General features: G+C 35.8%; 1 protein-coding gene across 2 annotated transcripts; it reads right to left on the bottom strand.

Annotated features, from left to right (window-relative positions):
* ap3s1 (adaptor related protein complex 3 subunit sigma 1) lies at positions 1–27,982 on the bottom strand. Of its 2 annotated transcripts, XM_066711299.1 has the most exons (7): positions 27,727–27,982; positions 24,589–24,680; positions 20,346–20,457; positions 15,763–15,834; positions 11,291–11,398; positions 7,224–7,265; positions 555–628 (listed from the first exon to the last, which is right to left on the bottom strand). In XM_066711299.1, exons 1-6 carry the CDS (start codon positions 27,793–27,795, stop codon positions 7,230–7,232), a joined length of 489 nt encoding a protein of 162 aa, XP_066567396.1. In that variant the 5' UTR covers positions 27,796–27,982; the 3' UTR covers positions 555–628; positions 7,224–7,229. The 2 variants fall into 2 exon arrangements, with proteins under 2 accessions (XP_066567395.1, XP_066567396.1); XM_066711298.1 differs by lacking the exon at positions 7,224–7,265 and having other exon boundaries at positions 1–628; positions 27,727–27,981.

The raw sequence follows: 27,982 nt of genomic DNA, 5'->3' as shown, positions 1-27,982 counted from the left end.
AATGTTTTTAATACTTTATTATGCTGCAACAACAACAAAAACAACGTCCTACATGCAATGTTAGAAGTAAAACCACAGCAAAGAAAGAAAACAAAAAAGATTGATTCATGGTTTACAGAGTTGACAAAACAATATAAAGAGAAAGAAACACCAGAATCATTTGTACCACTGTTTTTACAAAGTCCATGAAATATTTTAAATACTATATACTCTTTTTAAAATACTGTAGCAGCCAAGACAATGATATGCCTTTGCAAGGGCAGAGGAATGTAATTAAGAAATAACATAGCAACTTTCAAATGTCTAAAAAGGAACAAGAAACAAAAAGCAAGGCGGTGGGAAACATTCATTTTCAAATCAGGTGACGTACAAAACCAAAATAAGAATCACACAGTTCCTCATTTCATTTGTTTCTCTTTGATAAAAGATCTGTCTGTCGATTTGGTAAACAAATTGCATCGTAAACATTTGTGAACTTTGTGTACTGAAAACAGCGACACTATTTAAAGGAGGGTAGATTTGGCACTTTTATGCTGATATCTCCAATATTTATATTTCGGGGCATTTCTGGGAGGTTCATATTCTTTACAGCTGACACAGCCCGCGCCGGAGCCCCTGCTAGACCAGCCTGTATACAGAATACACAGAGACAGTTAGGGTTAACAACAGCACCACCATATAAAAACCTGAGAACAGTTTCAAATAAAGCTTGTGGATATTCCTATGATTTTACACTCACTGTACACATCCAGGCATAAACAGACAATATTCAAAGCATAGATTACATCGGCATTCGTACAAACACCCCGTATCTAACAAACGGATGCACATGCACATTTGTCTGGTGTCCATTCTGTGCAAATCACAACCAGTTTACCAAAAGAACAACACATAAAATAAAAAGGTATACAGCAGAGGCACAATTGTTATCAAAAGTCAAAATCACCCAAACTCTGAAGGACTCTTTCAGAATGAAGAATGAAGAATGAAGAATGAAGGTGCACAAACACAGTGAATGCGATGAGGGCTTTTCTCAATAAGGTGAAGACAAGGTACACAGAATAGGCATACATTTGAAACCCGTCTTCAGCACTCCAACATATAATGACCAAGCAGACATCTAGTGCAATTATGAAGGTGTATAGACAGACAAACAGAAAGAAGGAAAGACAGAACGATAGATTGACAGAGTGCATTTAAGTGACACTGGTTTGAATCAATACATCATAGTAACCTCTTAATATAATGGCAGGGTTGTAGTAATATGTATCTTACGTACACATCTTCTGCACAGATAATATTTTCCTGTGTTTTTGTAATAAATGTTACCAACTTTAAAGAACCTGAAGTTAAAAACGAACTTTCTGGTGTGTGAAAAGATCTATAAATAGTATATGGATCCATAAGTTGCTCCTCAGAGGGAATATATGGACAGCCTCTCGGGAGCATGCCCAGCTGTGACTGTACACAGGCATTTATTAGATGCAGACATAGTTTGTGATTGTTTACATAGTTTCCTCATAACGGTGCAAAGTGAGAACCCACTTAGTCAGATGTCACATGCAGCAAGTCAGGATGTGAAGCTTCATGATGGGTCAGGCAGGATCAGTGGCTCATAAATCAGTTTCAGAGTACTACTTGGAAGTACAGAGCCAAAATTGGGTCCGAGCCGAGAGTAAAGAAATCTTACACACTTCACTTTCAGACTTCCAGTAAACTTACTTGAGTGAGAATGTTTGTTTAGCCTTGTATCTAAAGGACTGGGACCATGCAAAATGGTCTAAAAGTCTGTTCAGGTCTAGTGACAAGACAGAGAGAACATTCAGGAGGACCTTGACCAAGCAGTGAAGGACTGTGGGTAGTCATATAGCAGGATACCTTCTGTGCTGCTAGCGTAGACTAGAGTTTGTCTAGGTGAGGTGCCCATCCAGCTGAATGCCGATCTCTAGTGCAACTTGACATACTCTTACTCCATGCATACACTAGTGTGGTTAGAACAGTAAGACACTCCTACCATGGCCTGCACAGACCACCAGTCTCAAAGGCATCAAGGAACTGTGGGCGCACCTGGAGAGGAACGTTTGCAGAGCGTTTCCTTAGCTAAAGAAGAGGACGGACAAATCACCCCTCAAGAAATGTCACAGACTTGTGGGGAGTTGTCCTTGTTTTGCAGTGACAGTCATTAAGGCCAAATCAAGGCTACACCCAAGGAGGGTAACTCATATTGTAAAATGCACAGAGCAGGCCCAACAAGTAATCCTCAAGACTTAATTTGTTTCTGTGCCAAAGCGTCTGCGATTTCTGGCACAGTGGTTGCGTGCGTTGCTGAGGCCTGGGAGATGAAGCTTTGATTCTTGGCGCAAATACATTCCCCTGAAGCCCCTATGACATTCACAATTACATAGACTAGAAGCAATAGAACTGAACCGAAACAAATATTAAATATGGGATGAATAATATATTTAAGCTTTGTTTGGAAGTTGGGTATATATAAAAAAAAGTCAGTGTCAGTGTTTACATTTTGACTTCACCAAGGAAAATCCCTATTGAAGATAGTCCGTCAGCAGTCTCTCTAGGACATATTATTTTAGTGCAGATTCAGAGGACAAACTTTCAACTAGTGGAAAGGGTTTCATAACCAAAACGGTCCCAAATGTGTGTAACTGCATAAATATGGGATTGTACTAAAACAAATCTTTCCAGAGTCATTTGCAAATTGCTCCCAATAACCTGTGGTTGAAGCAGCAGATAAACAGGGATCAGATGACTTGGGATGAATAACGGAAATTATCATACACTGCACATTGAATAAATCAGAGTGTGACACCCACAGTTCAAACCTAATGTAGGGTTATTTTTTTTTGTTTTTTGTTTTTTTATGGGGAAAAACTGAGACTTAATAAAATGAAGACACTGCAGTCGACAATAAACATGAACTCTTTGTAGGCACTGCTAGAACTCTGTGATTTGTCATCTTAGTAGGTTGCCCTTTTATTTCCCTCCATCACATGCCGACTTATACTGCACACTACCTTCACAAAACTTTCCAATTGTGAATAAACGAAATTCAAAACAATTTCTTAGGTGGTTGTGATAAGAATAGCCTTGCCAACAAATTCCTTTCTATTCCCTTTATTAAGTGTAAATATGTGCATACATGTAATAAGTGGATGGTCACAGCAAGCACACAGTCATCACTGATTCCAGGGAAGACATGCTTCACAGTCACAAGGAGGCTGTAACTAGTATTGTCTTTAAGCAAACGGGCATGCAAACAATCTGACATAGTGGCCGAACTCTGGCCAAAAAGGTGCAGAATCATCTTGATCAGAGAAACAGAGAAGGTATAGAGAAACCAGAAGTTTAAGTCATGCAATCACTACATGGCTGTTTAAGCACCATTTGGAACTTTTGGGGAACCAATCAAAGTATTATTTCCATAACTTGGCACTCCATTGGGTCCTTCTCGCAAAATGGGGATCAAGTGGACACAGAGCCCAAATCTTCCATTCCCATGATGATCGTGAAGGACTCATACCAGCTTGAAATGTGACTCTCTCTGCACTGCACTGTATACATATCCTATTAACACATGATTCCATATCCCCAATTACTACATTCAGAATGATGGGTATTTTCATCAGTCTCCTCCTTCCTTGACCTCTTCAACACATACTTCACAAGACTGGAGTTGTGACACAGGGTTAATGTAGGAATGCAGTATGTACACATCTCAAAACATGATTATGGAGATTTCTTTTCAATGCTGCCGACTTTTGGGTAGAAAAAAAGCCCCGTTTGTTCAGTGAAAAGTGATTTATAGTGAAAAAACTAAAAATCATAGTTACACTTAATTGCATATTATTTATTCTGAACAGACGAGTAGCATATTTGCATAATTATGCAAAATCACCTCTGTTAAAAACGTAAGTGTAAATGCATGTGAACGCGGTTATATTTGTTACACGTCTGGACTTCATTAAGCGTATTTGCCAGCAGTATTTATAGGGCAGTGGTGGAATGTGCTGTAGGGCAATGATTACTGGGCTTTTACGTAGATCAGTCAGGGAACTGTACATTTTGTAAACAGAATAACCAAATATGTCCCTCGCCCCAGCAACAGAAGGTTTGCTTTTAGACACCATGACACCATGCAAGATACATGACTCACACCCACACAAATACATACTGTGTATACATACATGCTTAAACAGAGTTGTTGTTGTTGTTTTTGTTTTACATACTGTAAAAAACACTTTACTTCTAACAGAAAGATGTATTGCGCACTTCAATGTGTTGAAAGCTTGGGATAAAGCAACCATTATCTCTAGTAAATGCTTTATGAATGTCATCATTATTCATGTCACAACAAGATGGTAATCAGAATATAAAGTTATAGAATACAGTGATCTATCATATTTTCAGAAATAATACTAAAATTATGCATTTCCCCATGCATTACTTGGTTTCATTGGTCAGTTCTCTGTGGAATGCATTTTTAGATAGTTTCCTTTCAGTAATATAGAAGTACCTTAGAGAAGACTTTATTAAGGCTTGAATTTGACCAATTTCATGATGGATGTTTATAAGAACTTAATGTTTACACTTAACAGAATCTATTCAAACAATCTGATCTTGCTAGAATATTATATGGAAAAAATGGTTAATAATTAATTGTGATCTTCAGGTAAGGGAAGTAATTAAACATACCCCCATGATGTGAACAAATGGGTTTGGAGTTATTAAAAAAAAAAATAATAATAATAAAAAAAATCTTACCTGAAGTCCTTTGAAGGTTATTTTTCATGTCAAATTCATAATAAATGCAATAGTTTGTTTGGGTTAAAGAACATTTTTGTGAAATAAAACCAGAGAACATACGAGATTTATTAACTATGAAACTAAATTTGAAGATTAACCTTTAGAAACCATGTGCGGTTCATACGAGAGAAACGTAAAGAATATTAGTATCCCATTTGAACAAGTAATTTAAAATACCAGATGACTACATATTAGTAAGCATCATGGCACCACTGCGGTTAACTTGAAAGCAATAAGGGTAACTGTGTGTCCTGGCCTTTTGTTTCAACCAAGATTGCAGTTAAGTATTTGGTTTGATTACCTAGTTAACTGGTTGAATTTAATACTTTCAACCCATCAGCTGTAAAACATTAAAACAATGCCTAATTGCTAAACAACAACTTGGTTAATTATGTAACTGAGAGGTCTGGTTGGAACAAAACAAAAAACTAAACTTCTGTGAAGACCATTCATTTCTGTGAGATTTTTTCCCCAGGATTTTACTGAAAACTGCACCCCTATATCATTAAATTACACGGAGACCCAGAATGTGAAAAAGATTATTTATTTTTATATTTATTATTTTAAATGACGTGGTATCTTAATACTGCTACTAATGTACACATGGAGACCCTGCTAATGATTTTGGAAAGTGGTATTTGTGAAGCTGTAAATACAATAAAGAAGGTTATTAAAGAAGGAAGTTCCTGTAGACTCATTTGAATCTTAATTGTTTTGGCTCTGAATGGTACTCTACAGATAACGGATAAAGAATACACTATAATGTTGAACTGATTTTCTTCTGGCAGACTGTCACATCTCCAGTTTAAGACCCTTTCAATACAAAAAGTGATTTAAAATGTGGATTACAGCTGTAGCACAGATGCCAAAATCACAATTAGGTGGTTATTACACAAACTAATTGCATTACAATTCGGTATAATAAATCTTTAAAACTAAGATAATTCAGATTACACAGTTGCTAACACACACTTTTCTGAAGCATTAAAAAACAAAATCCGTGGACTTTTAACGCTCTTATGTAAAGAATGAAAACATTCACTCTTACTCAGGCAAACCTGCTACAAAGAGTGACAATGCAGAATACAGACACATATATTAACACTGAAATTAAGTCAAATGTTAAGAGTAAATCCATGAGCTGAGCAGCACCACAGAAAGAAAACAAAATGAAGTCTACAGCCACGTCACATGTAAATGAGGGTGAATTCACTGGAACGTAAAGTGAAATTGAAACCGAGACACTCTTGACCATTGTCAGAGCAACAGGCCAACCCGTGGTATTCACTGCACCATTGTGCCTGAGGTGGGAGGAAGGGGTCCCACAAAATCTCATCTTCAACATCCAGACCCAAAAATTCAACAGAAATCTGAGAAAGCTACTACATACTAACATCTAATCTATTTGAAATTCATGCAAAACTTCTCACAAAATTAACACGTATACAGTCTAACTAAGGGATCTTTTAATCATTGACTTCGGCTATGTATTTCCAGACTCATAGTTTAGCATTCCAAATATCACACTTGCTAATAAGCATGAAGTTAATATTGATAATGACTTAATAGTGGGAGTAGTACATGTATCAGTTAAAAAGAAAAACAAAACCAAACCATAAAAGGAATGTTAATGAAACATGATTCCCCTCAGCACATTTTCAGAGGGATATTTCTAGAACAGAAATTGCCCAAACAGTCAGGTCTCTTGACTGCGTGATCACCTTTAGCATGAATGTGAAATCTGGAATTGCTCCAATGTCCAGTTTATAGTCTTCACCCAAGTGTCCTTTGTTTTTTTCTTTTCAAATAATAATTTATTGTCTTGGATAGCAATCTTGCCAAAGTAACATACCACAATTTATTAATTTAATTGGCAAACAAATATGGAAAACAGCAAAAGGCATACACTTTACAACTGTTTGCTAAAGCACAGATCAGAACAGAAATCAAAAGGCACATGCAGCTAAATAACCCAACAAGAAGAACAGTTTCTGTAACAAAAGCAAAGGTGCAAAGGGAAGCTCAGAAAATCTATTTAAGAGTGTCGTTTTTGGGTCTGCCGTGAAGGCTAAAGTGTGAATGACATCATTTTGCTTTCAAAGTGGTTAGTCTATGGCAAAACATTTTTTTTTTTTATATACTATGTATATATGTGTATATACGCACACATACACTGTAAGCGGTCATATCAAAATGAGCATCCCCAAAACAGTGGTCTTAGAGTTTCCCCACATCATTTTCACACCTCAATGATGGTGAGCTCTTCAATTCTTTTTTTTTTTTTTTGTGCTTGGTGTTGTGCATCCATGTTCTCACTCGGTTAGGGCTGCTCATTTTCATAAGACAGGGCTCTATGTATGTTATTGTTTTTGCCTGTTGCTTGGTTTGAAAATCAGCAGTACCTGTATCTACCTGTCCTGTCTGGGAGACTGAAAGATAAAGGTCTGTAAGAGAGAAGAATGGAAAAGAACTAGAAAAGTCAGGAGATTAGAAGAAATGAAGAATGAATCTTACAGCGCATCAAAATTAAGTACAATACATACTACTTTAATAATAGAAAGAGTGATATGACCTACCATAGACCAAAGCATATACCGAGACAATTCAATCCATATATTTCCATTCCCTTTCTAAGTGATTTGTATGTGTATGTAACATTTTCTGAATTAAGATGCACCTCCCATTTAATTTTAGTACTAAATTAGTTCTACTTGGACAGATTGGGTTTTTCAAATGGTCAGTCTTTGCATGTTAAAATAGCTGTAGAAATGAAACTCTATGAAACAATATAAAAAATAATGCTCCTTTGTTTCCCATTAAATCTAGACTCCAAAAATGAATTCACCTATACTATACTAACTATTCAACAGTATACAGTACACCTTATGAAAAATTAGTACAGTTAAATTACATTATAACTGTAGTTTAGGCCCTAACGTTTTATTTTTCAATAGGGGATTTAACCACAAAGAACTACAGAGTAGAAAATGGTCACATATACTTCCCCATGTCTTTCACAAAACATTGACTTCTGATACTTCTGTGTATATAGATTAAATTACATATACACAAACACATACATATATAAACAGACAGACAGACAGAGATACAGACAAACTCAAATGTTTTTAATTAAGTTTAGTTTGGGCAGCAAAATGGATATTAATATTTTAAGAGAAAATAAAAATGGTTAGTCAAAAAATGAATGTGTCAACAAGTATATAATATCTAGAGGACTATAAGTAAATGACTATGCTTCTCTGAGGTACTCTATTTTGTATATACGGTAACTTGCATACAGTTTACAAAACAAGACTTAAACTATTAAAATGTTTTGGAGCCAATGCATACCAATGTATAGCATTAAATTACACAGAGGTAAAGCACAATATGAGTCACACTAAACAGCATCTTGACTGAAATATATCGGAGACTAGGCATCTATGAGATTAATTCAGAATAGGATTGCATACAGTGTTAGGATTCCAATGAAAGCGAAGCAAGCTCCTTCCAAAAATATTTAACAAATCAGGTCTATGGTAGGTCTGAGAAAAGAAGACGGGGACAGATTTGATGTTTTAGGAACAGTCAAAGACTAGGTACACATCTGTCATGAATGATTCAATGGCTCGGGATGTAAAGGGTTTCAGGGTTTTTCTATGGATTGTTATTTCCTGAGAATTGTTCAAATGTAAACCAGAAATCTCAGTACTACTTGCATATCACACCTTAAGCTGGGCCTCTTCCCTTCTCACATTTCTGCTGCATTAAAAAGGCTGTTTCTCCAATTTGATACAAAGCATTGGGGAAATACAGGCAATTATATTTTATAATGCATTTTCATTTATCATATATATATATATATATATATATATATATATATATATATATATATACACATTTCTCAGAGATTTAATAAACACAATGGCTGAAGTAGTAAAATTTGTACAAATAATGAGGAAAATGCATGTAAACATAAAGCACATTTTATAAAGGTTTGAAAATGAATGGGTAGTTGATAAATGTATCAAATCATTTAAGGTCACTATTTAAAAAATAAACTTCCTATTTTGTTTTATATATTCATCAAAACTTATTAATAATTAATTAATAATTTAATTTTTTGAGAGCCCTGTTTTTAATAGTAAAAGACAAGTATTTTCTTAAAAAAATATATATGTATTTTAGAATGTTTCATCTAATTTTAATTCAGGGAAATTATGAGACGCTATAAACCAATATAATGGAAATTAATAATTTTATGATCAACAACAATTAATATCCATGATCACTCCTACTGCTCCCGCTAGCTGGAAAACCCCTACCAAAAGTCCCATGTCTTAAATGTGGTTTTATGTGGCCCAACTGTAGGTCCAGTGAGAGTAGCAAAGTAACTCTGTAGGAATCTATGGCCAAAACAGTGGTCTGTATAGTCAAACCAGCGGAAGTGTTGTCAAGGCTTCAGAGTAGAAACAAAACTATATTAAATGTTTACAATTTTGTGAAACATACTATAACACTCTAATAACACAGATAGGAGTTTTGGGAATCAAGTTTGAACTTCCTTCTGGGATATATAAATATAGTGAAAACTAGTCTGTTGGAGGCACTCTCAAAAGCTATTGTGAAAAAGCTTGAATGGTGAAGACATAATTTCCACCTGTATGGATTGGTCATCTTAAAAGGCATTTATTTGTATTCATGCATTATTATTTATTTTATTTTTGGAGAAGAAAAGAGAGGAGCAAGTTTAATTGTTCTCCACACCGAAGTCTCTCAAATTCACACCAACAATGTCCAGAAACACTGGTAACGTTTTTTTTCCTCCCCACAGAAACACTGTATTGTAGTTGCGGGTTTATCTGCACGTGGCTTCAAGAACATGGATCACATGGTCATTTTCCAGGCCAGGGCTCTAGAGTAACTAGAGAGATCCACCTACATGCAAACAGTATAGTTATTACCTCCCAATGACCTAAAACTGGCACCCACCAAACTTCATGTAATGTGCCCCAGCAGACTCATACTGCACGGGAAGGGTCATAAAAGCAGGAAGCCACACAGATGTGCAGAGGTCCTGTCGATCCCAGGAAACCACAGCAGTTATTAACTGTGGGATTGTGAAACACTGCAAGCATTCATTAACTTGCAAACAGGACAGCGAGGAAGGAAAAGAAAACCTGTCCAATGGAGACCAATTCTATGGAGATCGCAAACCTCTTACTACAGATCCGTATATATTCCTGTTGTTATTCGGTTTGGAAAAGATCAAGTCATTTCAATACATTTCACAACTGTAGGTGGTTTTAACAGCTAACAATGCTATTACTTTGAATACCTAGACCGTCATTGTTGCCACATTTTAGATCTCTAAATAGGACATAATGCCTGTGGAAGAGAGATACACAGGAAACGAAGACTCCCACAACACATTTGAGGTTTGAGTTTTGTCTAAGCATTGAAAGGAAGAATGTGTCTAAGCCCAGCAAAACTATTTGTTTTTAAAATGTTCTTTTTGGGGAATGTTTTGATAAATAAATGCATTTCATTTTGTTCCGGTTTGGTTTAAACAAACTGTTGCACACTCCTAGCTCAAACAGGACCAAATTGGAAAACCGATTTTTAATCTATGTTCATAATAAATAATTTTCACCAATTGAAAATTTTGAACTGCGACTCAAAACTTCAAGTACAGTCAGATGTTGCATAAGTACTGAAAATGTAAAGAAGCCAAACATTGAAAAAATAATTTCAGTGTGCACGGTTTCTTTCCTGACAGGCTGTAGAGTGGGGAACTGGGGACAGCAGGACTGCACCTTAAATAAGACAAAGCCATTGAGCTTAAAATATAAATTTTATCCAGATTTTTCCTACTCTAAAGTGCATTTCAGCATCTCGCCAGCACATGAATCATTCAGTTAACAGAGCATATCCTACCAAGTCTGGAAGTCTTTGACTTAAGCACCCATCAAATCTCACAACACCTTTGTCCATATTGTTTGGTTGTCTTTTTTATTTTCCCAGTGTAATTAATGTAATCTTTCTTTTTCTGAATAAAGCTTTGTGCATGGAAATCTGTGGGCTTAAAAGAATGGGTAATGGTGGCAGTGCACTCAATATCAAGGCCTGTAGGTGCACATTTCAAATCTTTCAAGGTCGAAGAAACTCACTGCAATTTGTAAATTTTAATTGTTGGAATAAGTTTAGGTTTAGTGCCCCAGAAGTGGTAACTGACATCTGAAATAGATACTGATGCAGCTAAAATAGACATAAAAAGGCATCTCATAACTTAAAAATTGCGGCAGAGAGAAATTATTCAAATTTTCAAATAGCCAACATTGAAGCAGCAGAAAATGCAAGCTAGCTGGTTCTTGGCATGAGGGCAAACACAAGAGGAAGTGTGGGCACATGCAGGGCTTCACAATCATGCTACTGCAGCTAATAAACCAAACCTCTGTGGTGCTCTTACCTCCGATTTCTCCATTTTGTTTTGGGCATCAACCTGTGTAACAATTTCGTTCATATTCGTCTCCAGAACCATGCCACCCATGACCATCTCTGCCAGGATGTTGTGCACCTTTCAGAAACAAAGGGAAACCAATTCAATATTCAGATATTCATGACACACCAAATGCAAATACAGTGACAGACGATTATTGTCTTTTGCTTTATTCAGCCTGTAAATACATAAAAAGCGTTCCGGTCTAGATACTAAGAAAACAGTTTGTAGTGAATTGTGTGTTGAAGATTTACCACATACAGATAAAAGGACTTAAGAACACAGCTGCTTAAATATCCCTGGAATTTCAGTTATTCAAACACACAGTGGAGGGCAAGTAAAAGTGTGAAATTATTTTTGCATGTTCTTTTCTACATTGTGCAATGAAAATGTTGTATTGAATGGTAAATGGATCATAATTCATTAATTTAACCTAGATGACATCAGCATTACCCTTCCCTCAGTTTGAGGAACCATATGAAATGACTGCATAATTGGGGAGAATGTTTTAAACATATAGAAAGACATCAGTACTCACACAGGTACTAACGTACAATGACCGTAAAATAAAAGAATGTAAAAGTCAACTGAATATTGTATTTTTAGGCAACTGTTAGCTTATCTCATCATACTAAATTCTTTAGAGGAAAAAGGAAAAGAGATTCTTAAAAGGAAACATTTGCAGACAAGTAAAATATTTGGAGAGCAAACATTGACAGACTGTGTAGCTCTATGATATTTATCCAGGGGGGAAAAGGACAAAAAAAACAGCTCAAAGTAACAGGCCAGCTTCCAATTAGTTTTTTTTTGGAGCCCACAAAACAAGCTATTTTACAATGCTTATGATTGTAATAATGTTGTTCAGATGCAAATGACATATATTAGAGAACATAAGAGTATCATTCAGGTTAAATTAACCTTATGGTTAGCATTAAAATATGCTGGAAGCAAGGTGCAGAATTGTGAACGCATTTTCACAGTTTTGGCGATTCTGACCCTGAAGATCAGTACACGAGACTTCCGTGTATTCAATGATATATCAGTACCTGTCAAGACTGTGCTGTAGCCGAAATAGACTGACAGATGGCCAGGTATTTCTTAACAGTCATGCAGAACAAACTGTTGTGCACAGTGGGTTGAAATATTTTGCCATTTTTCATCTTTAAGATCAAACTTGTTATTACCGTGCGAACATTTTCCTTAAATCAGATATAAAAAATATATATCTGGCAGTGGTGTATGTTTTAAATGTTACATTATTCAATCTATTTGATAGAAACAAAATAATGAATACATTATCTACACTGACTGCACTACATTTTTGCAAACATACACCAGAAACAAACTTGAAACCAGTGGGCTTTCGATTAGATACCTTACACTCAACATGTTAAATTATGGACAATACATTATTTTAATAATGGGTAATGATGTACAGGGAGAATTTATTCATAAAATCAAAAATTCAGCTAAGGTCATTGAGAAATAAATAATTCTGGTATATTCTTAAAGGCTGGGTAAAGTAAGACATTCTGATATGAAATACAAACCATTAAAATGAACCAAAACACAAAACTTTTTTTCATGAAAAGTATTTTTGAAGTCCTGCAGAGCAAGAGGAAATGCCAATATTCATCTAGGGGTTTAATAAGGAGTGCCTTTGTTCTGGTTCTGAATAATGTTATTTGTAATATGCATGACTGCATTCATTTTGGAAAATATGAGTTTTTTTTCAAAATGGTAAACAATTTACAGGAACTGAGAGAGATTAACTTTTACACATAAAAAAATAATAAAAACAAAACAAATGTACTCCAGGGCAACAAAACTTGCAGCAGCTTTTTCGATCTTTGCATATTTCACATAATAAGGATATTAAAAATAATAAGAAAAAGAAAAGACGAAACACAGTTGCTCAGGGCAATCTGAACAAGATGAACAGGCAATATTTCCAACACATGTATTCCAGATGCTGCTTCAATGTTTGTACGCGTCAGATAAATAAATGTGTCATCTGCGTTTAAAGAGGTCTTATTGCGTTTGATTTTTTCTGAGGGAATTCCAATTTTCCGATGTATTTCTGAAAAGTGGTTTTCCGAATCTGGGACAGCCAAGTTCTGTGGGAAAGCGGATGGTAAATGGAAAGCCAGAAGATATGTCTTTATTCAAAACCATTACATGTATGCATTGTAAGACATGGTGACAGCATATTCTGAAACATGAGATCCGAGGGCTCACTCTAGCTTTGCACGCAACATGGGTTTACCAAGCTTAAATACAATCTTCAATAGATGTTTTTTTTTTAATATATCATTCACGCCTCCTCAGGGTTGTGATCAACTAAATGAAAATTCCCTTCATTGATACTTAATACATTTGAATATTCCATGTATGGGTAATTGTAGTTTGAGATCGAGAATTCAAATTGATCACTTCCGTGATCTTTGACAATAAGCAAATGAATGTCATGCGAGATCATGCATTTAAGATGTTCCAGATCACTGTATTGTGCAGCGTAGAATGACATGAGTACAGCTTCTACTAGAGCAGGGGTTTTCAAACCGGTCCTGGAGTACCCCCTGCCCTACTGGTTTTTGTTCCAACCCAGGTCTTAATTACTTAATTGAATGCTATATTGCATTGCTAGGTCAATTAAGGATTCAATTAAAAAATTAAGACCTCAGTTGGGGAAAAAAAAACAGCAGGTCAGGGGGTACTCCAGGACCGGATTGAAAACCACTGTACTAGAGTCATGATATTTTGGCAACTCACAAGAAAAGTGATCCTGTGGACGTTCAGAATATAATGAAATCTAAATCTTTACAATACAGGATGCAAAATGATTACCATCTTATTCTGTGTGATGAGGGGAAACTAAAGCAGAACAGAAATCCCTCTATGCAGGTCTAACAAAATGAGTGATTGTAATCTCACTACATTTCTAGAGCACCTTATAAAATTATAGATAAACTGTTGATACCGAATCTAAAGATGCCATTTAACAAAATCTTCTACTGGCTTCAGTTGTTCAACATAATAAACCAGTCAGTTATACGTTTCTTGACAGCAAAGATGATTTATTACAAAAAAAAAAAAAAAATGTAACTTGGAAATTAATCAGAATTAGAAATAACATTTGAAACATATATACAGTGAGGGAAAAAAGTATTTGATCTCCTGCTGATTTTGTACATTTGTTCACTGACAAAGAAATATAATTTTAAAGGTAGGTGTATTTTAACAGTGAGAGACAAAATAACAACAAAAAAATCCAGTCAAAGCCAGCATTCCTCCTCCTCCAAACACAGAGAGTTGAGTTGATGCCAAAGAGCTCGATTTTGGTCTCATCTGACCACAACACTTTCACCCAGTTCTCCTCTGAATCATTCAGATGTTCATTGGCAAACTTCAGACGGGCCTGTACATGTGCTTTCTTGAGCAGGGGGACCTTGCGGGCGCTGCAGGATCTCAGTCCTTCACGGCGTAGTGTGTTACCAATTGTTTTCTTGGTGACTATGGTCCCAGCTGCCTTGAGATCATTAACAAGATCCTCCCGTGTAGTTCTGGGCTGATTCCTCACCGTTCTCATGATCATTGAAACTCCATGAGGTGAGATCTTGCATGGAGCCCCAGACCGAGGGAGACTGACAGTGATTTTGTGTTTCTTCCATTTGCGAATAATCGCACCAACTGTTGTCACCTTCTCACCAAGCTGCTTGGCGATGGTCTTGTAGCCCATTCCAGCCTTGTGTAGGTCTACAATCTTGTCCCTGACATCCTTGGACAGCTCTTTGGTCTTGGCCATGGTGGAGAGTTTGGAATCTGATTGATTGATAGCTTCTGTGGACAGGTGTCTTTTATACAGGTAACGAGCTGAGATTAGGAGCACTCCCTTTAAGAGAGTGCTCCTAATCTCAGCTCGTTACCTGTATAAAAGACACCTGGGAGCCAGAAATCTTGCTGATTGATAGGGGATCAAATACTTATTTCCCTCATTAACATGCAAATCAATGTATAACTTTTTTGAAATGCATTTTTCTGGATTTTTTTGTTGTTATTCTGTCTCTCACTGTTAAAATACACCTACCATTAAAATTATAGACTGATCATTTCTTTGTCAGTGGGCAAACGTACAAAAACAGCAGGGGATCAAAAACATTTTTCCCTCACTGTATATAAGGCAGAATTAACGTGCAGCTAAGATTATTTTAGCTACATTACTTAAATCATTTTTATTTCTATTTAAAAGCCTTGACTCATTGTTTGGGACAGACAATATGAATTATACCATTCCCAAAGGTCAGTCAGTATGTCCACGTTTCACCAATTTAAAAGATTGTTTCGCCCTGTGAGATCCCAACATGCTAAATTGATCTCTGCTGTATCAAACCCAATCCATCTTACACATGAAGCAAGCAATAAAAGAAAGAGCACTGTATTACCTTGTCGACATGGAAAATTAAATCCAGCTCACAGACATTCTCAAAACATTTGTCTAGTGTTTCCACAAATACCTGTTGAAAGAATTACAAGGTCAGTATGTTGAAGTAAAGATGACAATTACGTACAACCGAAAAGCAAAACAAACAGTTACGTATACATTCTGTAAATCTAGATAGAATATCTTGTGGACACAAAATGTACTGACAGGCCCCAGGAAGCAGAAGGAAGTTAAAAAGAACAGATGTCCTTTACAAATTAACAATATATTCAGGATTCCAACAGAGAACCCAATTGTAGTCTGGTATGAAGAAAAAAGGCAAATTGGAGTTCAAGCATCTATTCATTTCATACCATTATTTTTTCCATAACTAAACAATTACATACAAATTAGTTCTGGGGGAAAAAATATATAAAAAAGTATATAAATAATGCATTTGGAACAAAGAACCAGATTTTAAAAAGTGCCTCATCTAGTCACATAGGAAGTATTGGGTTGCTTAAGGAGGAAGAACTAGAGAATTGTTCCACAGCTCTAAAAGTCACTTGGAGGCTTCTTCAAAGGTTCTTCCTTAATTGGGGAAAAAAATCCATTAATTTCATTTTAAAACAGAAGGGAAATTCCTCCATGTGTGAGAGGATTATAGTAGCCTTTCTTCTGTAGCCCAGTATGTTTCTCATTTTGTGCAAAGAGACTTAAACTCCCAAAAGTCAACAGGAATATGCAACACTCATTGTTATTATCTTGACACCTAACATAATCCCATGATTTAGTACTTATTAATGCATGTACTTTAAGAGACGAATGAACACTGAATGCTACACAGCAGTATTGATGGGTCCCATGTTTCGTGTTGTTTTAGGTGTTGCTTTCGTGTCCAAATATTTTCAAATCCTTAAAGCTCAAGTTAGTCATTCATTTGTTCTTTGTTTGCACGCCTATAGTTGCACATGTTGGAATGACTGGCGGACATCTTAAGTGTACTTGGCACTATTTCAGGTTAATAGCAGCTTTCAAAGCCCCTTGGTATTCCTAAAGGATAATTTATTTCATGGACTGGGGTAAAGGCCTAACAACTTTCAAATGAGCATGGAGTAGAATGGTGTTACTTTATAATCCTCTAAAATTGCCTCTTCATACTTCTTCACACAGAGAGTTGTTGTTACAATCTGGAACAAACTCCCCAGCGATGTGGTTGAAGTTGACAATTTGAGAACATTCAAAAACAGATTGGACATGATCCTTGGATCACTTTGTTATTAATGGACACCAAACAACCAAGATGGGTCAAATGGCCTCCTCTCGTTTGTAAATTTTCTTATGGCTTTATTGTCTTATTTGTAAATTGACTTCTGAGAATCTAAATGTGATAAAAATGAAACCACTACATTAAAGGAAAACCCGTTCTGGAGAAGTGGAATCCTAAATCTAAGTGGATAAAGACATGCAGAGAGGAGGACTAATGAAGCCATGCGTCAGAAGCACAAGGTTTTGAGTGCTTTCACTGTTCATGTTATAGTAGAAGAGTGTACGGTGACTCCTTCCTCTATTTCTATGGTTCATGGCAAATTATGACTAAAATGTATAATTGCAGAGTGTATTTGTTGTTTTTTCCCCATGAGAGAGCCAGATCAGTTTGCTGGAGCTCAAGAAAATAAAACTTAAACCATGAGCTTCTACAAATTAGTCTGTTCAGACTCACAATAACTTAACAAGACATTTTGGTAAAAAGGAACACAAGGGCTGAAAAACTGGCCACATGAGTCTACATTAGACAGAGTAAAGAAACTAAATTAGTACAATGACCCACTAAACTGATTTAAAGTCAGCTGCAAACTGTTGATTTTCCAACTCTCCAATTAATTGGGTCTTTTATTTCAGAGTTCTCCTGATAAAGCAATACACATATTGACAGAATAACATACCCATTTAATACCATTTAACAGTGATGGAAAATCCTTCACCATAGAAAACACAGCCAATATAGTGGAGCACCAGTTAGACTCATTGTATACGTTTCCAAATATGATGCACACTTCCTATAATTTTTTATGCAAGATATATTTATGTCTTTAACTGAAAACTATAGTACAAATCCACATGCATATCTCTGTATTTTTACAGAAGACAGAGCAGACATATGCATACAGCTCCCCCTGCTGTGCCTTTCAGACACTTGAAAACTGAGCTGCTAGAGGAGAGAAAAACAAACGAGCAAAAACAGATGCATGCAGATGGCTTAGTCTACATCTTTTATGAATAACTTACTTGTCTGGCATGTTTAAAAGCTAGCAGCACTCACCCATGGGCATTGCAGTGCTGCCAACATTAAGACTCAATTCAATAGACTATAAAACTACACAAGAAAAACAAGCAGATGTATAAAGTTTCATGAAAGAAATCACTGCTGTGACTATTAAATTCCCGGAACTTTATCCTGCTAAACAAAGGTAATGCAAATTATTATGAATTTTGTCACCAAGCAGCACTTTGATATCTCTGTAACCTTGCAAATGAGCAATCCTTATCTTACCACAGTCAACGCAGAGATTTGTTATACCAAATAATAAAATCGATGCATTACAGCTGCAGGGGAATTTTGTGCAATTTGAATTGTACGTAAGCTTTTACTTAAAGTAGTGAAAGATTCTAGTGATGCTCAAAATCTAGTTTAATGATAGTCTGCATTTTATTCTGCCCTCTGGTGGGAAATACAATTACTGCAGTCTTTAATTTAACTTGTAATTTTAGTTCTGAAAAAAAATTACAATTTTGGTAATGACTTTTACATAGTGGCATAGCTTCAAGATGGACATTTTAAGGGTTTGAACAAGAATGTCAGGGCTGTGAGACTCTGCAATAAGTTGTACAAGCCCCAGTATTTTATGGTAATCAGCATACACACATGATGCTAGAATGTATTTATCCTACACTGAGGTGTTTTCCATCAGTGCGTATGCCAATATCTATTGCTGAATAGAAAAGTCTGTAATATCAAACTCTAAAAAAAAAAATACAGACATAAAATAAAGCTCATGCATCTGGAATGGGTTTGCTGGAGTCCCAGTTACTTTCTAGTCAAATCTGGACATTTATTATATTTTTGTGTAATCACCATCAACATATCCATCACAACTACTAGCTGGATTCCTGTGATCTGCAGTTGCCCGTGTGCTTTGCTAGACTGGCGTCAGGCTTGGCTGCCTTGTGAAGCAGTAATGATGTTTATATAGGCATCACAATAATAGGCATGCATGGGCGACAGTTTAATATACAAATTAGACCTTTTAACCGTCTGTAACACATTATCTACCATCAATCGACTTGAGTACAGACTGACCACATGCATCATAAATAAATAAATCCCAAAATCATCATCACCAACCAACAGTGACACCAAGGGATTTTTAAGACTTTGTGTTTTCTGAACATTTTATTACATTTCCAACCAGTGAGGGCAATTCCACCCCCCTACCCTTCTTGTAGCTACACCACTGTGTTCCCAGTCATAACTCCACAGCATTATAATGACTGGGTTTATAATCAGGGTTCACATTAATAGGTTTTATGTGGTTTCTTAAAATAAAGTGATTATGTATATTAATTAAAACTGGTCACAAATGCATTCTTAAGAAATGAACAATGGTTGTTTATAAAGATCACAAATACAATATGCATTCGAAGAAGATTGTTTTTAAGATTATCTGAATCTGAAACATGACTGAAACAGCAATACTACATACGATATCGAAATTTTTGCCTTTGTTGTTTAAACTCTATATCCATGGGTAATTTAAATAAAAATCATCATGTACTCTCTGGATCCAAACACATTATTCATATTTTATGCGCTACATTCATCTCCCTATAAATATTGCAGTGACTACAGACAGGTGGAGTTTCAAGTCTCTTTACAACAGCATCTCTTGGCTAATTAGAAATGAGTCATCCATGTGTTGTGTCGAAAAATTTAAAAATATGAAAACGCACACCATCACATTGTTGCAATTCAAATTCTTCACCAGGCAAAAGATTTAACTACAGGGCTTTCCATGCTGGGAAATGAAATTACATTTGAAACAAATGGAGAAGCCTGCTGGTGAAGACAAAACCAGTTAATAAATACAAACAATAAAAATAATAATGTCAAATGCTATTGAGGATTAACATTTGAGTTCACTGCCCCTCCCCATGTTGAGACTATGCATGTGGAAGACTTATTGACTTGATGTAAAAAGAAAAATAACTGTTCATTATACAGAATGAATTATTGGGCTATAAGCATGTGCTCTCATTATTTCAGAAAAACACATCTACGAAATACATTTGAATTGATTTGCATATCTTTAAAAGATTTACAATTTGGTTTCGAAAGCAGCATTAATAATTCATAGCAAATGTATACATTATATAAGGCAGTGAACCCCATCCCTAGGCCCGGATAACCCGGGGCATAAGATTTTACAGGAGTCCTCAAGACGATAATTAGTTAAAACAAAAGATTCTACTCCAGGACCTGGTTTGGACAACTCTGATATACTAAAAATTGTTTACGGTCATAGTAAAACAAATAATTCTACATACCTGGATTAAATCTAGGATGCCAAGTTCACTTTCTGATGAGTCCACACAGAACACAAAATAGAGTGTGGCATAATGTCTGTAAATAAGCTTGTTGTCTGATCCTCCAATCAACCTAAATACAAACAAACATTTGCACATCTTAGACAAGGACATTACAACATTAGTTGAGGTTACACAGGGGAGGACATTCCTGCCAGCAAAAGTGTTATATTTACAAAAGTTATTAAGAACATGAGCGCTGGTATAAATGTCACATTGAAATTCATAATTGACAGTAGAAATATGTACTGAAACTGCTTTCATTCAGACATAAACGTCTGGGACAGCCAACATCTTTCAGGTTCCCCGTCCCCCCCAATAATTGGCAGTGATAATTTAGTGCAATTAAGTAATTACTTGATTCGCGAGTCACTAGGATCTCATGTGCAATGAAACCCAGCTATAACGGTTCTGGAGGAAAAGGACTGCGATTCCCTGTGTTCAATTTGATTATTAATTAATTTAAGTGAATAAATAAATGGGAAACAAATCTCATTCTTGATTCATTAAGTGTATGATACACTTGATACAAATTAAAGAGCAAGTAGTAGGGTTCCACAAAATGTACCATTATACTGTACCAGTAATTTAATCTTTAATGTCAGTGTGATTTCAAGGTGTCTTTTGTCAAGTGCTGTATTTTTGTGTGTGGGGTGGGCTACTGTGCTGTCTCCTTTGACTTTTTACAGGAAAACAGAAGCATTTTGATTAATTACGATTGGCCTAAAATACTTCTAAAACCTGATTATGTAATAGGAAGCTAATAAAAAAAGTGTTTGGTACATCTGAATTCTTCTGGAAGAGGTCAAAGGGCAGACCTCAAGGTGATGGCATAACCTTGTACCCAAAACATTCTTTTACAATATACAATTATACAATTTTACACTTGTATAAAAATCATGTCAGGATGTTACATGTTACATCATATTACACATTTTAAAAAGTACAGAAATTTATACACGTATATAAAAAAAATAGTTTGAAGAGCATACTTGCTCTTCAAAGCACAAGCACTAAGATAACAGATGTTAATGATATTGTGGTTTGCCATTAGAGGACATGTAATGATGTGACAGACAAAAACATCACTAAATGACTTAAGGAGCAATCAACTGCAAGGTTGTTAGAGCTGTGAAAGACTTTCTTGATTTTTATCATCCTGTAGCAACTCTTAGGGAGGAAAAAAAACAACACACATGGCTCTTTGCCAAGCATGTACTATGGAGATATTAATCTTTCAGCCTACAAGGCCATCTGTCACATATGACCACACTGGGGACATTACAGTTTAAGAGAGAGGAAAATGTTCATGTTGCTCTTGTTTTTAAGACAAAAACAAAACAAGCAAGCAAACTAAATTCATGCCAAAGTATTTTATACTTTCTGTTCCACCCAGGTGATTTACTGCAGTAGACATTATTTTGCCTTTACACTGCAGTCTGTCATTTGAATGCAGAGATTCACTCCTTTTGAATCCCATGATGATGTTTCAGATTGAGCTAGCTGTCATACTGTATACATTTATTACAAATATCTATTAAAAAAAACTCAATTTGTTGCAAATTCCTTTTGTGGTCCTTCATATTTAGATCAATTAAATGCACAGATACAGAGGAAAATAGTTCACATATTTAATTTGTGTAGGAATTCTGCAACTGAATTTATCTGAGAAACAAAATGTAAAACTCAAAACTCATCCTATATTTAAGTAATCTTATTTTTTGTATTATTATTATCACTATGCTGGGGTAAAAATATATTAGTCGTCCAGCTAAATAATATTCAGAGCTGTGATAGTGTATTGTGGTGTTGAGAGATCAGTATGTTAACTGCCCTGTTTTATGCCCCAACAACTGCCCCTTCCAAGCCAACACCATTTTAGACTGGAGCCATACAAATCCACACATGATCCAGAGAATTCAGTAGAAACGCAACCCTAACCTTAACGAAAGCCTTCATTAACTGGGGACTCTAACCTGGACCCAAATATAACCCTAACTTCAACCAATAACTTAATTTAAATGCAAAATGTAACAATTACTAACAATAATGCTACATAAACAATCTAAATTACACCATTAGATCATTCCTACCTGCATCACTAAATAAAACTTTTTTTAAATCAAATTCTAAAATCAGTTAAAACAGTTATAATTATTAATTAACTGTTCGCCTATTGTAATTTACTGATTCATATCTAGACTATTTATCCTGAACTTTCATAATTATATCAAACGTATTACTATACATTATACAGAATAATTATGTACTTTAAGAGTATCTCAATATACAAGTCATCCTCCTCAACAATAGTGTAACATTAGGTCTTCCTAGGGCTGGGCTCAGTCTGTTAAAACAGTTGCCTGGCCACAGGGCAAAGTGATTGTGTCATCATTATGCACATTTGGGTCTTAAATTGCAAATGTATTACAAATAGATATTTTTTACTGCAGTCATCTTTACACGTATTATGGTATTGGATAATATTAATGTATTATTTACAAAAAACAACCCTCAAAAAATCCCCACTGATTTCCCACATCTGTCCACATCTGTGTAGCCTATTAAAAAGAAGCAATAATGAGTTATGGGCATCTGCTATCACACAGGCACTCTTGGGCCAAATCCCTTGATGGTATTAACATTTCGGAAAAGGAAAGAGCTGCCAACAAAAGGTCAGTTAGATCTGGCCCCCGAGAACACAAATCACTCAAACTCATGCATTTTAAATGAGTGGATTCCTGCTGTTGAGATTACACCTCCATTAAAATGGGTAATGAAGAGTAACCTTTCCTGACCTATAGTAAAGTTCACAGGGAAAGTTTAAATTCAATATTTGTAAAACTGAAAGAACTTTCAAAATGGTGGAATTTTACTTTTGTTAAGTTTTTTACATGTGGATGCTTTATAAACTGCAGATAGTACATTTAAATTTACTTTTTTTATGTTCAGAAAACATGTATGTCAGTGTATATTTTAATATTTCCTTATTATTCACCGGTGATAATAGAGAGGAAGAACGAGATTTCATTGTAATCCGTTGCTGTACAAAGTTCAGTGCTGGCATTTTGCTCTTCAACACAATATATTAGTGGATGTAAGTTAGGCAACAGGGCAGAACTCTGCATTCGTTTCAACACCTTTTTTATTCATTGTCCCCCTGAGCACAGTGTATAATATTGAAATCTAGAATACTAGGCCAAAAGTTGTGCACCACCAGTTTAATCCCAAACCTTCATCTAGTCACCTGTATGTTTTACTGCATGCACATTTCCTTCTCACATACATGGCAATATTTCTTATTGGCTGTGAAATCAACAGATGTTAAATGCTGATCAGAAAAGGATTACTCTTGGAGATCAACTGTCTGCATTCTGTTCAAATGGTTTTCCTCCTCGTTCTGCTCCTATCTACCAATTTCTGTTGATTTCTACAATCCATTAATTAAAAAAAAAATGTAATTGTAATTTGTCTCATAATACGTAATCATCAATAGACTATCATTTTGTATCGCCCATGTTAATGGAACAGTAAGGAATAACAGTACATGTATGGTTAAAAATTATATTGAAATAAATGAGGTTTAAACCAATTATTTTTCCTTTCTTAGCAGAATGTCAGTGTATATTAAATATACTTCATAAAAAAAAAAAAAAAAAAAAAAAAAGAAAGTTTGTGAAGAACACAATGAGCCAAATGTTTTGTGAATGTATACAGTGGCGTGTATGGACGGTTCTTTTGATATTCATGTAAGCTCAGTATATGTTCAAATAGCTGCCAGATATAAAGTAGCAGCAGGCAATTTTCCATGTAACTTAATCTAGTTTCACGACATGAAGAAGCTCGTGTTACGGATTTAATTGTTCCAGATAGCTTACAAGGATAGTATCTGCTTAGCATTAAAAGGATTAGAAGCAAGTAACAGGATCCCGAGCCCAGGTCGCCTGAGCAACAAAATGAAAATACAGTTTCAATTAATTGAACTGACAACTAAACAAAGCAATACTGTATAAAACAGGGTCATTTATCTTACTGTAGGCATATATAAAAAGCTACACAGGTATTGAGTGTGAGCTTCAGAGGTAGCTGCCAAATAAATTAATGAATGAATGTATGCACTAGATTTGTAATCAAGTATGCCAAAGTTGCTGATTGGACACGTTCTCCATTCAGAGTACACTTTCAATCTTAAATTAGAACTTACATTCCACCCTCCAGGAAATTACACACATTTTCATCTCTTTTTGAGACTAAGTGGAATGTTTCTCTTATTATCTGTTGTTCAGTGTCTTCACTCTGAAAGAAAAGAGAAGGAAAAGATAATTAGTGGGAATAGTGAGAGGGACAAATGCCACCTTTAAAGAGATCTTAAAACAAACTAACTTTGAAGGAACTACAGATAAATAAAGTTACCTAAACTAACCTCTATGCTTTTTACAACCATTTTAAATAGAACAATATTTGACTGTGTTCTTTGTACAAAGGTTGTAGGAAAACTTTATATGAAAAAAACACAAAGTATAACCCCTCACCACCACCATCCCCCAACAACCAAGAAACTAAACAAAGCACTCGAGTAATTCATTCTCAAACTACACCCATGTAATCTTTTAATAGTACAACTGTGTTATTCTACATATACACATTTTCTAAATATATGAACTTTACTATTGACATGTCCCTGATTTTATCTACATCTCTATAATGTTCTTTATGCTTTTAGGAAGTATAATGCAGAATTCTGCGGAAAGGCTTGCTACTGCAGTTTAATGTGGTGCAGAACAGAAAGGCTGTGTCAGAAAGCCATTTTTCTCAATACATGAAAGTGGTTTTATTGAATCATGTGATAAGCAGCACCGGACTCAGCACATGGAAGGTAAGGGGGGAGGGGAGAAATCACCAGCTCCACCCATGCTCTTACTACTCCATCTCACTGTGCCATGATCAAGACTTCCATTAGGCAGAAAATGTGCTTGAGCCAATCCTAGATTTCCTCTAGATAATGACACAGGATTACAAGGTCTGCAAACCTCTCCAATCCAGAAATAAGTAGGGCAAGACTGTTTTTAAGCATAATGTATTTGCTCTTAAGGACGTGTCTGTGGAAATATTCAAGCTGTTCCTAAATGACCCCTGTGAACCTGTTTTCATCTGCAGGTCGGGTAGTTTCTTCTATAACTATTTGCTATAAGAAGAATCTCCAAGTTTTGATCTGTAGTAGACTTGCACTTGATTTCCATTTGTGTCCTCCAATGCCAATGTCCTTGGAAAACACGTCTCTTACATAAATACTTTATGAAAGAGATGGCAGGAATCTTTACATGAATATCCCCCCCCCAAGCAGATTCTGGGTACAAGGTCTATGGCTTGTATTTAACAGAAAATAGAGTGCAGATTAAGACAGGTTTTCAGAGTTTGTAATATTATTTTCAGTGGGGTCTCAGAACACACATTTCCAAGCTCCTGGAGTTATTTTTAAACATACATGTCTCAGACTACCTTATTAATGGGAAATTGTGGCCTAAATGTGTCAAAAAGAAATTGGAAATCACATCTAATTTAAGTGTTAGTTGAAGACATATTGATGCATGCTTTTTCTGCTAAAATATTTAGGACACATAGGTCGTGTTTCACCGTTTGCAGATGTTCTCCAAGCAAATGTTATCAGAAGCAGCAGCCTTCTTCGATCCATTACAGGATGAAGGCCTCCACAAGATGTTTCCATGTGTTTCGATGTACAGCATAAACTTGATTGTCAGACTGAGTTTTTTAATCATGTTATAAAACACCTGAGTAACAAATCCGTCTAAACTAAAAGAGGTACTCACCAGCCCATGTGGCCAACGTGGTGCCATATACCACTGACAAACCATAAATAGGTGTATTACTCAATCAAGTATGTTGACATCTAGTGGACACTCAGTAATGATTAAAACTCCATCTTATTGAAATGTACTCAAACATCCATTTCACAATACATTTCTGAGTAGCACATGGTAGAAATTGTACCCATTAGCATTTTCTAAAGAAACTGGATTCATAATGTATGGACAACGTCAACCATACTTTTTGTCTTCTATCACTCAGTTACGGCCCATTGCGTTTGACAACTTTTTGTTCTTCTCCGGTCAGATCTATTGATTCACAGTCATTTGACATTGAACTTAAAAGACAACCCATACATCTCAGTATCTCCCAAAACCACTACCAGCTACAATGTAAAATAATCTGGTTCTCTAGCAGTTTCACTACGGAGACATGCAATGGACACTGATGAATGGGGAACAAGCTCAGGGAGACTGGATAGCTTGTAGTTCATGATTTTTATAGATAGACAAACCAAAGAACCGCCAAATTACTTAAATCCTACTTGCAACCAAAATTCACTTTCCAGTCCCCGTGACAACATACAACTTCTTTAACTCTCTGATCTAAAACAGTAGGCAGAGGTGGGGGTATTGTGTCACAATGGGATGTTGCTTCCTGTCATATCTTGGAAGAGATGCAGCAAACCTGAACATGTAGGACTGTTTTAAATATGATGGGATTACATGTATAAGCCTAATAGTTTATTCATCATGATAATGGATCATATTAAAAAGCACTTGTTGCACCAATTTAAACTACACAATCTCTAAGAACAAAATGCAGTTTTTAAGGAATTAAATTGTTATTATGTAGCCACCTGTTAAAAACACTGAATAGGATTTAAACTGCATCAGTTGAGGGCAACATCACATTTGAATGTTAACTGTATAGTGCTAATATTGGTCTATTTTCCCCACTGAGGAAACTGAACAAGAATGGAAACTTGAATACACAGAAGATAATAAATGTCATTGTGAAATGATAGGCTCGTGATCAACAATCTTAACCAGCGTGAAAAACGACAAGACATCTTTCACATGTTACACGTGATCCACTTAATTAACAGCTGACTGTCTGCAATGAATAACGACAGATGGGTGCCGAGACACAAAGTTAACAACACATTGCAAGGCGCCCTAAATACAGTCTACAATGCAATGCAGGTTTACGGATTTGACTTAATGTACAGGAAAAATATCCCCTCGTTGCGATGCAAAATAAAAATGGAAACACCATCATCATCCTCATAATTATAGTAGTTCATTTTGGGAGACTGCTAGTGGGCGTATTCAATAATTCTCACCCATCCATTGAAAGAAAGTATATTATTTGCAGTCTCTAAAATGCAAATAAAGAAGTTTTTATCGTGATCGTATCAATACAATGTCTGGACTGACTTCATTCAAAACTTCAGCTTCAGCAGCCTCCGCACACACCGGTGACAGGACGTGGCGTCCCCACGCACGGTACTCACATAATGCTCGTAGAATTTGGACAGCCGGGGTTTGCCATGGTTGTTAAATATCAGGATGGCTTTTATCATGGTGTCACAACGCGGTGGCAGCAGCTGCGACAAGGTGGTCAGTCTGTGCAAGAGACTGAAAGATGACGATCACTCCGTCTGGTTGCTGTGATTATTATTTTAAACTCCCCGATTCCACCAGAAAATCAGCTGCAAATCCTCCCTGCAATCGCAAGGCGGAAACATGATTCCACGTCAAGGCATTCCT

Source organism: Amia ocellicauda, chromosome 8 (assembly GCF_036373705.1).
Source record: "Amia ocellicauda isolate fAmiCal2 chromosome 8, fAmiCal2.hap1, whole genome shotgun sequence".
Taxonomy (NCBI): Eukaryota; Metazoa; Chordata; class Actinopteri; order Amiiformes; family Amiidae; genus Amia; species Amia ocellicauda.
This window is presented reverse-complemented; position numbering and strand designations above follow the sequence as displayed.